The 15,661-nt window shown below is 34.2% G+C and overlaps 1 protein-coding gene across 1 annotated transcript; it reads left to right on the forward strand.

The window, feature by feature from the left end:
- The first annotated feature begins 2,060 nt into the window (after window positions 1-2,060).
- LOC145667816 (uncharacterized) lies at window positions 2,061-9,472 on the forward strand. The gene is made up of 4 exons (XM_081735248.1): window positions 2,061-2,232; window positions 4,361-4,526; window positions 7,110-7,227; window positions 9,237-9,472. The coding sequence occupies exons 1-4, from the start codon at window positions 2,065-2,067 to the stop codon at window positions 9,298-9,300; spliced, it is 516 nt and encodes a 171-aa protein (XP_081591374.1). The 5' UTR covers window positions 2,061-2,064; the 3' UTR covers window positions 9,301-9,472.
- The last annotated feature ends 6,189 nt before the right edge of the window (window positions 9,473-15,661 follow it).

The raw sequence follows: 15,661 nt of genomic DNA on the forward strand, positions 1-15,661 counted from the left end.
GAATAATCATGGAAAGGGGTGTCACTTAATGTTGATGTAAGATTCTAATTTGAGAGAGGATTAGGAATGTAGGACAAAAAATCTCTAAATAGTTGATGTGTATGTTTAATCATATTGAATTACACTTGTTTTAGTGCACTTATGGAGACCTCGAACAACAACATTAACATTTCATCATGTTCTACTTTAATTAAAATTTTAAAATTGCAGACTATCTAAACAGAGCAGAGAAAATGTGCAAAAGGTATGAAGATGGGTATAGTTTTTCAAACTTATTGGCAGATTCTGAATCTGAAGAATGAGGCAAAGGCTATCGCGAAAGGCCACTTCTAGATATATATGCGAGTATGAAGCGCCATCACCCAAGAAAGCAAAGAAGACTGCAGAGTCAAACAGTGAATTTTACAATACGGGTAGTAGCAGTTCGGAGCCCATCAAATATCCAACACCTCCAAGGCCTCAACAAAAAGATAGAACTCGAAGAGAGCAGGCTGATAGTGCCAACCTTGCACGGACCTCACCCGCAAGCTTGATCATGTTATCGGTAAGAAACGTATCATGCTCCTTAGTTAAAAAAAAAAAACAAAAAAACTCCACAAATCGTGAGTTAATAAAGATTTCTAGTAATGAACATTGATGTTGATTGCTGCCATCTTGAAATTCATCATGTCGAATTCACTTTCAGTTTCTTGAATTCAAATTATATGTTGTGATACCTTGTTGTCAGATAAGTACGCAAGAATTTATTTCGGGCTGGAAGGGGGGGGATCCAAAGCTTTTCGAGGGGATCCAAATACCATTTGAGGCTAAAGAATGTTAGAATTTGTAAAATTACCCCTAAAATTAGACTAAATTTGCAGAGAAGTCAGGATTTCAAAGATCCGGACACCCAGGACCTGCCTATGCTCCTGCTTGTTTTCATCTGAAATTTTCTGAGAAATTCAATGTTGAGAATGTTGTTTTATCACATTTGACAAGAAGAAAATGTTGCTTTATCACATTTATTGACACAAGAAGAAAGTGTTTTTGCTTTATCACTTACCCAACGAAGTTATGATTTCTTTTTCCGAGCACCACTTGGTCTAGTGGTTGTCACGTTTTTCTTTGGTGCACGTGGTCCCGGATTCGATTCCTGGTGAGGGTAGTGTTGAACGAAAAAAGTGGTTCGGATTCCACTATATTCAGTTGTCCACGTCTCCTTTACCCTACATGGCATAAGCATGGGACGCTAAACCCAACATTAACTAACTTTTTTTGTTTCAGGGGACTAAGGCTGTGATACAGACAAAATGGACCCAATTATCAGATCTGGCACTTGTGTCATAGAACTCTCTTTATTTCTAGAGCTTTTGTATATTTTTTGTAGTTCCGTGGATGATACATTTTTCCTGCCCTTTAATCTCTCTAGAATTTCAATATAAACAAGGATTATAAACTAATTTGAAATCGTCTTAGGGTAATCTCTGAAGAGGTTAAGTTAAATTAGATGTGTAGTTTCATTGACCGCACTCCTGAACTATATTTTACGAAAAAAAAAAGTTTTAAATATCACGAATTACAAAACATAAATAAGAACATTTCGATCCCTCCCTTGGACAGTGAGCGAGTGATGAAAGAATGAGGAGAAAAGCTAGACGCTATGTTTCAATATTCATAATCCTACTAATGAGGAGGGGGAGGGGGAATTATTTACCGATGGCAGCCCAATCACTTGGCAATAGTCACTTTCAGCCGGTTACATGCGATGGCTTCGACACCTCGTTACTTTTAGGGTGGAAAGGCAGATCTAGGAGAGACACAACGAGAGGGGTTAAATGCCATTAGTTTTCTTCATAATTATATTTTATATATAGGCCTATTTAGGTGTCCCAATGTTGATGGCTTTGGCAAAAGGGGGATAAAAAAAAGTGTCAAAATAGTTACATATTTCAACTTACAATATTTTGGGATACATTTATTGCTTTTTCATTGTAACCCTATTCTAATTTCCTTTTTGTAGATTTACAACAAAAGCTTCTGGAGAATCAGAAAGAATCAAATAAAGTGTTAATTAACTTGACAGTTATGCTGCAAGAGGTTTTCCAAAATGGAGCACAGGAAACACAATCCAAAGAAAATAGTGTTTGTTCCTTAGTCTCACAATCGTTCAATAAGCTGCCACTCGGCAGTGTTGAGGATATGAATGATTTGGAAGCGGAGTTGGCCGAAGATTCGAATTTGATGGAGATTATGGTAATTCATACGTTTAATGGTTCTTTGATTTACGAAAATTAGTACAGTAGAAAGAATTCAAATACTCATAAGAACATATACTAAAAACGGAAGAATTCGTCACTCGACCAAACACCTGCGTGTATTTGTGGCTTAAATGGTTAGTTCTCACTTATGAGAGAGATTTGTGTTGGATTACCGGCAGCAATGCATGTACCTTAATCCATTATGTGTTAAACTGTAGGTCGATATGAGATACTCTCATGATCAGCGATGGTTAAACTAAATAACATTTCAACAATAACTAATGGTGTTCATATTAGTTTTATACTTTTTTTCATGGCAGTGCTTTCTCTTCATCTAATTGCAGAAATGAATAAGATTTGCATTGAAAAATAATATAGAAATACCTTCTTACCCTTAAACGGTATTCGATCTGTGAGAAAAATGTACAGGGCTTGATTACCCTAGCCAGGATCATAATACTGTGCGTTCCTTATACCAAGTACAGAATAAAACCCTTGTTGAGCTTAGCAAATAGGCTATACTAGTTCGGTGTGTCAACATTTCTACTGCTTCGCCTATAAGCTTTCTGAGAAATCTCTTTTTGGAATATTTTCTACATATATATTTAGTAAGCATCAATGAGAGTGATTATGAATTACGTTGGGAGCCAAATGGCTAACATGCTTACCTTCGTAATTTCGGATTCGATTTCCAGTTTAATTTTAGATATCCATGATAATCCTGCATCGTGAGAGAATTGGGATGCTATTTAAATTAAGGGATAGCAGATTCCAGTCATGTAAGTCATAAATAATATAACTTGGAAATTGACGACCTGGTCTCTTCTGTTCAAAGAATTTTAACTTAAAAATTAAGTAAATAGTAAAATTTAAGTTGTGTTGATGTTTATTATGTGCAAATAATACCACCGCCTTCTTCCGATCAACAATATCTTGAATTATCTAACAGTTTTTTTTTTGCAAGATTATAAATTTTACTTCAATAAGGTTAAGTGATAATCTCCCAAATCACTCATAAATTTTACTGGAAAAATTGATTAGACAACTCTTTACTTGAGGTTGCACATGTAAGATCTCGTTATTTATTTCACGAAATATAGCTGAGCGAGCGAAAGAGGTTAGCAGCCCCCCAGAGGTCGTTGATTTCTACCTTTATCACAATTTAGACAAAAAATAATAAAATAAAACAAAAAAATACCCTTGACAGTCGAAGAACTAGGTGAATTTATTGTTAACAAAGACATTCACAGCTATAACACAAGAAGTAAAGACGACATTCACTTGCATGCACATAGGACAAATATATACAATAAATCAGTTACGCACAAAGGTACTCTATTATACAATCTACTTCCATCATATATAAAAAATCAGGTCTCTGTCAATAGCTTTAGATCTAAACTTAAAAGGTACTTGATAGAACATTGCTTTTACTCGGTTGAAGAATATGTAGAAAATAATTCGTATACGTAAAATTAAATGTATAGTAACTAATGTATACGGTTATATATATAAATGGCATGTCCAATTTTGTTGTATGACGATGAACGGATGCAATAAATTATGATTATGATTATGATTGAAGTCACTGTGCGACCCAAAGTAAATTTTTGCCATCTGTGAGAACTGAAGATGAGGTGAAAATAATGCTTTTGATGCAGAAAGTGATATTTTTTTTAAAGAGGGATCCTTAAAAGTTGAAATTTCATCAGTGATAGTAGTTATTACATTGCCTTGAGTCTCTTGTTTGGATGCTGTATTCTACATTTCACACTGTTACAAAATGTGTAGCAAGCCCACAACCAAAACGGCTAGGGATACTGGCCTCAAAATATCGTGTGGCCCCTTAACATAGGGACCTTTACTATAGGAAAATATAGATACACCTTCAGTAAACATAGTCATTTTGTACCCCTAACTTTTCCTATCCGCAATTTTTTGTGACCTGCTGTGGGCTGCTATATAGCTATTCGACGGACAACGTAAGCTACGTTTAGGAACGAAGCTTAAGTGAATACTGACAGATAGATACTTCGTTAGTTGCAAATATTTGCACATTGTAAAATGTTAACTGATTAGTAGTAGTAAGTTCTATTTCAAAAGCTTCATTCTGTTTCCTACAGAGACAGAAGTTAATGGAAAAAGGAGGAAATAAGGCTCCAAACATTATCCGAGGGATATGTCGAAAACTCCTCACAGACCAAATAGCTTCTAACTTCAGTTGGGTCGGAAGAAAAGAAAAGAAATCTCTCACGAAGACTTATCCCAATCTGAGTAAACTTTTAATTTGTAAGTATTAATTACTTTTGCTTTTACTTTGCGAAAAACACAGCTTTAGAGAATGCAATCTAACTTCATTTCTCTCATTCCATTTAATTTGCGAAGGGATTTTGTTATACTGCTTTAATGGACCAGCAGTCAGTGACAAATATATTTGTAATATAACTTGTGGAATTACATTGCACATAAAAATACAAATCTTAGTCGTTTAAAAGAAGACCCAGGCTTCTGAGAACATCAATTTTGTAGATGTCTTATAAGTTTCAAAATACATTTACAACAGATGAGAGATCAGTTAGCCAAAAATGTGTCAAGTGGCGTAACCAGAATGTTTTTCCCGGAGGGGGGTGCATGGCACTTTACATGTTTAAAAAATGCCATTTTAACTACCTCAGGATTTCTGTATTCAATATGTGGCTCCGTTTCCGAGTTTTTAGGTTTTAAGTATTTTGACCTTTAACCTCGATGGTCGGTATTTTTGGGTGAAATGGTAGTTGATGACCAATTACTAAATGTGGAAACACCACCTCAATATGTGGCTCCGTTTTCGAGTTATTAGGTTTTAAGTATTTTGACATTTGACCTCGATGGTCAACACTTTTGGGACATGTGGTCTTTAATGACCTATTCTAAATGTTGCTCCGTTTACGAGTTTGACCTTTGTTCACGATGGTCAGTAGTTTGGGAACATGCTTGTGTCATTTCTGCTATGTTAAAGTAGGGTTGGGGACGAAATCTGTGTAACGTTAAAATAAGGGTTGAACGAATACAGTTGTGTGTTCGTAACCTTATGTACTCTGTGTGACATTTGCCTTTGCTATGTTACATAGGTATTCATTGTGTGCTATGTTGAAAAAAATGCTCATAAAAGGGCATGAATATTATGTATTCTCTGCTCTGCTATGTAATTTCTGCTATGTTAAAATAGGGGTTGGAAAATAAGCTCATAAAAGAGACCGAGTACACCCCTTAAAAAGTGCTCATAAAAGGAAAGGAATACATCTCTGCTATGTTCAATTAGGGGTGGAACGAATTTGCTATGTTCGTAGTCTTTTCTTAGGGGTGAAAAAAGTGGTCATCAAATAGAATGAATACACCCCTTAAAATGACTATCTGTAGACTGTGGTCGACGGTTCAGGGTGTTCGATTGTAATCTTTGCTATAACGTGCTCATTGTCTGCAATTTCTGTTATGTTAAAATAGGGATTGGAACGAGTACACCCCTGCTATGTTACGTAGTCTTATGTATTATCTGCTATGTTCAAATAGGGGTGGAAAAAGTGATCATACGAGTCCACCTCTTAAAGATTATTTGCTCTACTATGTGTTAGTAGTTTCCATGTATTCTTTGCTATGGTAAAATATGGGGTAGAAAAAGTACGTTGTCTTATGTGTTATCTGCTATGTTCAAATAGGATTGGAACGAATACACCACCTTTGCTATGTTACATAGGTATTCATTGTCTGCTATGTTTATAGTTAAAATAGGTGTTGAAAAAGGGAATTAATACACCCCTGCTATGTTTCGTAGTCTTATGTATTCTCTGCTCTGCTATGTAATTTCTGCTATGTTAAAATAGGGGTTGGGAAATAAGCCATATTCTTTTACTAGTTCTGCTATGTTTAAATAGGGGTGGAACGAACACAGTTGTGTGTTCGTAATCTTATGTACACCCCCTTTGCTATGTTACATAGGTATTCATTGTCTGCGGTTGAATAAATGCTCATAAAAGAGAATGAATACACCCCTAAACGATAACGAATACATCCCTGCTATGTTACGTAGTCTTATGTATTATCTGCTCTGCTATATGTTCGTGTTCTCTGCGATGGTAAAATTTTCAAATAGGGGTTGAAAAAAGTGCTCATAAAAGAGAACGAATACACCCCTAAAATGGGCTCATAAAATGGAACGAAGTATTATATAATTTCTGCTATGTTAAAATAGGGGTTGGAAAATAAGCTATACTGTTTTACTAGTTTTGTTATGTTTAAATAGGAGTGGAACTAATATAGTTGTCTGTTCACACCCCCTTTGCTATGTTACATAGGTATTCATTGTCTGCTATAGGGGCTGAAAAAATGCTGATAAAAGGGAATGAGTACACCCTTGCTATATTTCGTAGTCTTATGTATTCTCTGCTCTGCTATGTGTAATTTCTGCTATGTTAAAATAGGGGTTGGAAAATAAACTCATAAAAGAGAACGAGTACACCCCTACTATGTCTCGTAGTCTTATGTATTCTCTGCTCTGCTATGTGTTTGTAGCCTTATGTAATTTCTGCTATGTTAAAATAGGGGTTAGAAAATCTGCTCATGAAAGAGAACGAGTACACCCCCTCAAAGGTGCTCATAAAAGGGAATTAATACACCCCTAAAATGGAGGTCGGAAAAGACCATGGGTGGACGGTGCGTGGGTCATAGCGTATCGTGCGACACTGGAAAATTGAGTCCTTGCTCTCAGGAGACCATGAAAAAAAGGCGATTTTTCAGCTACCGGGTGTCAGGTGCCGCCACCCTACTTACATTAATTTTAAAAAAAAGTGTATTTTTGAGGTTCTAAATTTAAAATTTATTTTGTTCATTGAATAGCTTCTGTCATGGAAAAGAGGATGGATGGGGTGACGGAGGTATTTATAATTGATGTAGTTGGAAGGTGGTTATCTCAAGCTCCTTTTCGAGGAGAACAAAGCCGAAGGAAAAGCAGCATGTAAGTATATATTTTGTTGCCTAAATTAGTATGCAGAGGGGAAAATTTTTGATTATAGGTAGTTTCGTGGTGAGACATTTAATAGAACAATTCAATTACTACTAAAACAAAACATACACTTCTGTAGTCGCGAGTGTTCTAAACAACTCGTTACCAGCAATGTGGATTTCAAAGTATCCATGTAGCAGCGCCTGTTCTGTTGATGGTTCTGGCGGAGAAATCTATTGTATTCAGAATCTCGGGAACATTCTGGAAGCAATATCCACGAAATTCCTTCATCTTGACGAGATGTGGACCCGGTCGTACGATTCTCACTTCAAACATCATTCCAATAAATAGTGTTTAACGTCCCACTGTTATGCGCCGAATACTGAATACGGTGATGATGAGAAATGAATGAAGAAAGTGGGAGTGAACGGAAGAACCCGGAGATAAAGCCACGCATACCGTGTTTGTCCACCACAAAGCTCACTTGGCGTGAGATTTGATCAAACCAGGAACCCTGCACACTAGAGGTGAACGCTCTACCACTGAGCCTCGCTGCCTCTACATAATGAATTTATTTTTACTCTTCTTGTTTACAAACATAGACGAGAAGCTGACAAGTTGAAACTGCAAAAATGCAGTCGTCATAGAGGTTTTTATGTATAGAACGAGGTTTAGGGAGACGGTGATAATGAACGAAATGGAGGAATGAAAGGTGAGAGGCAACGAGAGAACACCGAGAAAACCCTCGCACATAGTCTTTGTCCACCACCCAGTTCACTAGTGCGAACTGGGTACAAACGAGGGTCCCATTCATTACTATTTGTTTATACAAATAAGAACGTATGCATATGTTAGGGATTTTATAGCTTTTGGCAAAAGATTTTTCTAGTAAGAAAATGCTGTTAAGTGCTGGCGCCGTTTACTTGAAAATTGAATATTGCATAAATTCCAAGACAAGAGATCAGTGTTATAGATTAATAATTGAAAATGGGCAGAAACCGCAACACAATATATGTGTGGAAAAATTATTTTCACATACTATTAGCATTGTTGTAGCCTCCCATTTTCTGTATTGCTATATGGTGCTTCTGTTCCCGGTTAATACACAGATTTTGTGGTGTTAACTGAACGTTGTGCAGGAGATTGTAAATTACCGGCTTGTCGTACTATCGGCAAGGAATTTTCTGAAACGGAAATTCCATATGATGATTACGTCCGTTTCACCACAGCGGAGTAGTTGATTCAGCTGAGAGACGGATGAAATCAAATACTCGCAAACTCACTGATCAACGAACAAATCAGCAATACTAATCAATGCAACAGTAGGTTAGATTACCTGCCAGCCGAATGATTTTAGCTCTTCCGTGCGTTTCCCTAAAACTTGTGGAGATGTTTTGAAAGACTTTATCTTCTTGTTTTCTCAAAACCTAAAGCACTTCAAGATAAATAAAATTATATCTTCTGACGTTCCCTATAATTGTTCAACACAAAGTGTGAAATCAATCTTCTTCGTTAAAATGTATTTCCAACGTCACTATTTATGAACCATAAGTTAAGTTTCCATAAATCCGGAATTTGAAGATTTAATTCCTTTTGGAATGTATATGAAAAGGATCATAACTCAGGACTTTTCTTTACGTCTTTGTGCACAAAGGTTATGAAGAACGGAATATAATCGTATTCTTATATATGAGCCACAACCTAAGCTTGACTGTCGTGTACAATTTGCTTCTATATGGTGTACAATTCGAGTATGCACAGTCATTCTTGTGAAACGATTTCGGATCACATTGTCTTATTTCCTTTTCCCTATACATTGTGTTATTGCCTTTAAGAAAAAATATGAGTACAAAAGCAAACCTTTAGACTCTGACGATACTAATTTTTTTGAGATAGGATAATGGATACAATAACATCCCAAGTGTTGGAATAGGAAAAAATAAGTACATTTTTTTACTGCTTAGTTTCAGCATAATAAAGTTTATTTAATGAATTTAATTTTCTTCTAATTTCGTATTTAGGCTAACGGACAAAGAAACAGCAGAGGCACAACCTACTAATGAACAAAATCCTGTTAATGATTAAAGTGATTTTATACATACCAACAAACATTTTGAAATTAACATATAAAAAGAAAATTCGAGAAGAATAATTAATAAGGATTAGTGTTAGTGATGTGAAAAATGTGGTTCTAATGCTCTGTGGAGCTAAATATTTACTTTACTAAACTTATTGTTAAACACATTGTTTCTGAAATGAGAGATTATAGTAATATACAATCAGAGGGATGCTGATGAGAGTAATTGTTTCTTGTAAATTTGTAAACTATATATTTTTATGCAATAAATATCCATAAAACACTTCAGTCAGCAATATTATATAAAACAATTATTTGTCTTTTGGATACTATATTTTTTACGCTTAATAAATATTCACAGAATATTTAATACTAATAAAATTTCGACATTCAGTGAATATTTAATAAGCGCTCAAAACAATGAAAATAAATATTTGCAAATATTTTTTCAATTATATTACATGAATATTTAATAAACTTATATAAAATATTTCTTTTTGGCTTAATAAATATTCATAGAATATTTCATAATGATATAATTTCAACATTTAATGAATATTTAATGAACAGTCAAAAATAATAAAAAAAATAATATTTGCAAATATTTCTTCAATTTATCAAAAATATTACCTGAATATTTATTAAACTTGTGAAAAATATTTCTTTCTCGCTTAGTAAGTATTCATAGAATATTTCATAGTGATGTAATTTCAACATTCAGTGAATATTCAATGAACAGTCAAAAATAACGACAAATAAATATTTGCAAATATTTCTTCAGTTTATCAATAATATTACATGAATATTTATTAGGTTTGTGAACAATATTTCTTTCTGGCTTAATAAATATTCATAAAATATTTCATAGTGATATAATTTCAACATACAATGAATATTCAATGAACAGTCAAAAGTAGTGCAAAATATATATTTGCAAATATTTATTCAATTTATCAAAAATATTACGTGAATATTCATTAAACTTGTGAACAATATTTCTTTTGGCTTAATAAATATTCATAGAACATTTCATAGTAACATAATTTCAATATTATATAAATATTTATTTAACTTGTGAACAAATTTTTTTCTTGGGTGATTAAATATTCATAGAATATTCATGATAACATAATTTCAATATTCTATGAATATTTATTCAACTTGTGAACAAAATTGATTTTTGGGTTAATAAATATTCATAGAATATTCATAGTAACATAATTTCAATATTCAATAAACAATCAATGGGCGGTCAAACATAGGCCGATTTTCAACATTCTATAAATATTAGCAATTCAAGGAAACAATATTCAAAAAATATTATTTCAACTTTCAATGCTGTTAGGGTCCCTAGTTGGCAACACTGCGCGCGGGCCGGTCCAATTGATGTCAACAATTAGGTGTCTATCCGAGGTATCTACTTAACAAGTTTTAAGGAGATCTCACTGCAAGAAGGGAAGCTACAGAGAAACAAGAGAAAAGAAACTTAGAAAATTCTCGAATTTTTTTTCCTTTGGGCTGAAATTTTAGAAGGAAATCGTACACCTAGAAGAGGAGTAAAAAATAAAATGATAAACTTTGGTCCAACCATAATTGATCAAGAAGAATTTATCCTAATATCTTAATTAGTGTCCACACAGGAGCGGATTTAAAAAGTGGCATGCCCGTGAGTGCTACTTTGGCCACTCGTGTCCGAAAAAGTTAAAATCATTAAAAAAAATATATAACGACAGTGATTTAATTTGCTTACCTAATCGACGTATTTGGTGGAGATTCATTGTCAGAAGGGCCTGGACAAAAAGGCGAGGACAGAAAGGTCCAAGTCTAAACTGACCCGCCTCAAAAGGGCAAGGATGTAAAGGGACCTGTATCAAAAAGGTCCTAGTTTAAAAAGCATGGGTTAAAAGGATCCAGCGACAAAAGAGGACGGATGAAATGGCCCCACGACCGAAAAGCGTGATATCAAAGCAGGAGTGGGAGTCAAAGATGCACGAGGAGATAGTATTCCCTTAGTAAGTTGAAGTGTCTTTATACAAAACAAGGAAGAATATCAGTGGTTGTTACTAACAAATAGGAAACTTAAATGGTGATCTTGATTTTATTTTGTTGTTTTTCGTTCTGCAACAATCGCTATCGCTTAAATCGGTTCTGCATGAAAGTTTACTTGCAACCGCGTCTCTCTAGGCTTGTACCGGCATTCTCGTGATAGCGCCCAATCAGACTTTATCGATTAGTAACTCTTCTCTTAGCTCTGAAATTTCATTTGCACCCCTTGATCAAAGGATATAACTACATATTAGCATGAAAAATATTTTGTGGAATCATTTGTTTAATTTTGCTCTAAGAACATATGAGTCTAGTATCAAAACCTACCATATTAATTTTTTAACTTTTTGAGAAAATCAGAAAAAAAAACATGTAGTTCTCTTATAACAGCGACTTTAAGTTCGTTCTTTCAACAACGAACTCTGCTAATTGTTATCTGCACAAATGTTCGCGGGCACAAAATCGAGCACTGAGAAATAATAACGCCATTTTGGACAATATACGCGGGATAGGTTTTGATATATATGTGGATCTGTATACAGGGCTACCAAAAGTATTCGGACAGAATAATAATAACGAGACGCACGGAAGAAGGAAAAGCAAATGTTCCAATTGGTATTATTACAAAAGCTGCATTGATTTTGATTGTGGTCACCATGGAAGCCATCTTAACCCCGATACTTTGCAAATCACACGATATTATTTTAATCGGAATAGGGTATATTTCTATACTTCAAGACGAACTAGGCGAAAATAATCAGGGTGCCAAGTTGACAGGTTTTACTATATATATATATATATATATATATATATATATATATATATATATATAAGTACGGTCTTCATGTGCATGGTTTACAGCGATTATAATGCGAATCTACTCATCGAAATAATTCATATGAAAAAAGTTCATATGAATTGTCGTTAAAAGTCCATAGTTTCAGAGCTATAGGCTGCCGAAAGCGTGAAAAAATTAACTTTAAGGGTCCATGGCTCCAATACTTAAGGACCAATAGTGGTCAGGTCAATATGACACTTGGAAACTAGTAAGCTCCCTCTCTAAATATCCGTGTTTCATAATCCTGCAGCACTTGCGCAACAATTTTTCGCGAGGCATTTCGGAAGTATTCAGAAAATTTGAAGTACCCATCAATTGCCTCCAGAAACGTTGATGAGCAAGTATCGCAGGATTCTGAAACGTGGATATTTGTGTAGGTCGCATAATAGTTCTTAAGTCATGTGTTGGTCCGACCAGGATTGGTCTCATAGTAGTAGAGCCATGCGCCCCTGAAATTCATTTTTTCACGTTTTCGGCAGCCTATTGCTCCGAAACTTTGGACTTTTGACCACATGTTCATATAAACTTTTTTCGTGTTTTGATGAGAAGATTCACCTCCCAAACGCTGTAAACAGTGCACGTGAATACCATATATATATATTTGAGACCTGCAAGGACCGTCTTTTTCGGCCGAACTCAATCTGGCCCGAATGCAGCTAAGCCCGCCCGAGCCAGGACCCAGAAAATTTTGAAAATTATTGGCCCACTAGTGATGGGCAGTGGGAATATTTCCGGTGGGAAGGAAATTAAAAAATGGGAATATTCCCTGGCCTATAAATTCCCGGGAAGGAATTTATTTACATTTCTTTAATTTATCTTCCAAATTATAAAAACCATATGACTAATTACTTTATTTTAATATATTATGATTTACTTATAGGTTTTAAAGAATTTGTAGGTTAAAAAATTTAAAATTATTTGACGGTACTTTATATAACTAATAATATGATTTTTTAAGTTCCATTTCCATTTGCACTAAAAAGTAAGGTAATTGTTTAGTATTGGGGGGGGGGAGAAACTAGCAAAAAGTAGGATGATTTATGGAAGAAATGAGTTGATAGTGATGTTCAAGTAGTCAAGAAAGTATCGAACATTTTTTAGGGCAGTAGGGGATATATACAAAACGGAAAGGTAAGTGGAAGTGATTTATGTGAGAAAAGAAAATGAATTATTGGTAATGAAGATAGAAAACAACGTGCCATGAGGGGCTCTAACTCGTATTCATTCGCTAACGCTCGCTCTGCAGTGCTGTCTGAATTTAATGTTGGTAACGTAATTTAACGTATGAAACCATAAAACAACCGCATCGGAATAGAATATCGCAGAAAAGTAGGTGCAAAAACTGGCCCCCAATGCTAAAGAACAGCCAAAATTAGCAAAGTACTAATTTACAAATGATGAAAAGGAACCATTTTGTAAAGTAATTTAGAATTATGTACAAATAGAGATGAAGTGCTATTAATAAACCGTGAACCACCATTGGTAATAGACGTCGGTCTGTCTCCTCTTTCTGACTCGAATTTCTGAAGACGTACTCTGACTTCTTTCACATGTGAAATAACGTATAGAATTTCGAGAAATAGGTAGAATGAAAGGTCCTGTATGGCAATGTTACGTGTTAAAATATAAAGATAAGTAAGTATCTTGCAAATTTTGTGAACATAAATCTGTATGCGCAAATGTTGATAAATTGGTGAGACATGTATCTTCTAGCATTTACCCAATCTAATTGGTTTATAACATTTATAAATTTAATGTGTTTATAATATCAGTAAGTTGAGCAAATCCACTTACATTTAAATTTAAACTTTTACTATATAATTTACTAAATAATTTTTTCACACATGTTTAATTGATAGAACATATTGTAAATAAATATACATTTATGCATACTCTCTAAATATAATAAAGTGTTAATAAAGTAATAGTAGGCTCTACCGTTCAGAATATACCTTTTTAAAGAATCCTCTGTGGTCAATAGTAATAATATGCTGTGATATAAAAACTAATTCAACTTTGAAATCATAATATAGTAATAGAATGCAATTTTCTTTCTGATTGTACTCCCTTGCGCAAAAAAATTGCGCGTATACTGTAACTCAAGATTTTTCGCATTTATTCCATTTTCCGTACGTTTATGGGTAAAATTCAGTTATTAGTATGTGGAGATAATAGAAAGCAATCCATCTAAGGAGATATTTCCAAAAAATATAATAAAATAATAAAAATATAAGCAAAAAACAAAATTATGCTCGGTTTTGTATATACTGGCAACGATGATTTCTAGGGATTTTTTCAGTAGCAGATCACAATTGCGGAGGAAATTCAGTAGGGGAGTCGAGGAGTTGGATGAAGGAACTGGATAGTAAAATGCGGCATTTATTGGTTAAAACCTAGTGTGTAGATTGCCTGCCAAATATAAATTAGCTTCTGTAACTAAGATGTCGTACGAAAATATAGAATTAAACAGAAAAACTCTTATCTTAAGGTTCGAAGCGATACGGACCATGGTTATGAAGATTATTTCTTTTTTTTAAAAAAAAGAGCCAACACAACGTAGCCTCCGTGGTTAGGTGGATAGAGTGGCGGAGTCGTAGTTATTTTATTATTTTGACACCACATCGAATCCCATCCCATCCCATCCCATTTTTTTTTTACAAAACATTATAGGAAGTGTATAATTTTGATGTTAATGAGAACCGAAACAATATAATAAGGAAATAATTTATTGGCAATATACTTTAATCGACGTATTTATTCAGTATTAGAATACGTGTACTATTGGAAACAGTTATTGTTTTCAGTTTATAGTCTTGTACGTTACTTCCCGTTCTTGAACAGCAGACAATTCACTTCGGTTTTGTGTGTCAGGAAGAACATACGCGACCTTGACAGTCTGTCCAGTCTTACCCCTTGTTACATCGACCTGATGTTAAATGATCGTTTATATATATATATATATATATATATATATATATATATATATATATATATATATATATGTGTGTGTGTGTGTGTGTGCTTGTTTTTTGCTTTTTAGAATATTAACTTTCTCTTTTTTTCATATCCACAAGTGCAAGAATGCTTTCGTTGAACGTAACTAAATTATACAGATCTATGTATACGGAACAGGAATATTTCCAAATATAGAGTGAATATGAACGATAATCATAGCATATTTCTACATTATATAGTAGCGTGAAAAACTGATATTAAAATATAACAAACAGGCATAAGCTTTTTTTTTTTTTCTAGCATGGCAACACATTAAACGTAACTCATTAAATTTTGGGAATTACAAATTATCACCTTACGTGTCGTTGTATTCCTATTCTTTTTCACGTTCAAACGACGAAAGAAGAAATTGTAGTAATAGTGATAAAAATCGAATTCGAGATTTCAATGAATTCAAGTTTCACGCCCCCCATATATCGAAAAAGTGATTTTGATGTCTGTCCATCTGTTCGTTTGTTGGTTCGTCACGA

The sequence above is a fragment of the Thermobia domestica genome, chromosome 1, assembly GCF_964235325.1.
Source record: "Thermobia domestica chromosome 1, izTheDome1.hap1.1, whole genome shotgun sequence".
Classification (NCBI taxonomy): domain Eukaryota; kingdom Metazoa; phylum Arthropoda; class Insecta; order Zygentoma; family Lepismatidae; genus Thermobia; species Thermobia domestica.

Excerpts from the sequence above, each read along its gene's own strand:
- LOC145667816 (XM_081735248.1), top strand. The coding sequence starts at position 2,065 with ATGCTGCAAGAGGTTTTCCAAAATGGAGCACAGGAAACACAATCCAAA. Across the intron at positions 2,233-4,360 it reads CGAATTTGATGGAGATTATG|AGACAGAAGTTAATGGAAAA; the intron begins GTAATTCATACG and ends TGTTTCCTACAG. Across the intron at positions 7,228-9,236 it reads AGCCGAAGGAAAAGCAGCAT|GCTAACGGACAAAGAAACAG; the intron begins GTAAGTATATAT and ends TTTCGTATTTAG.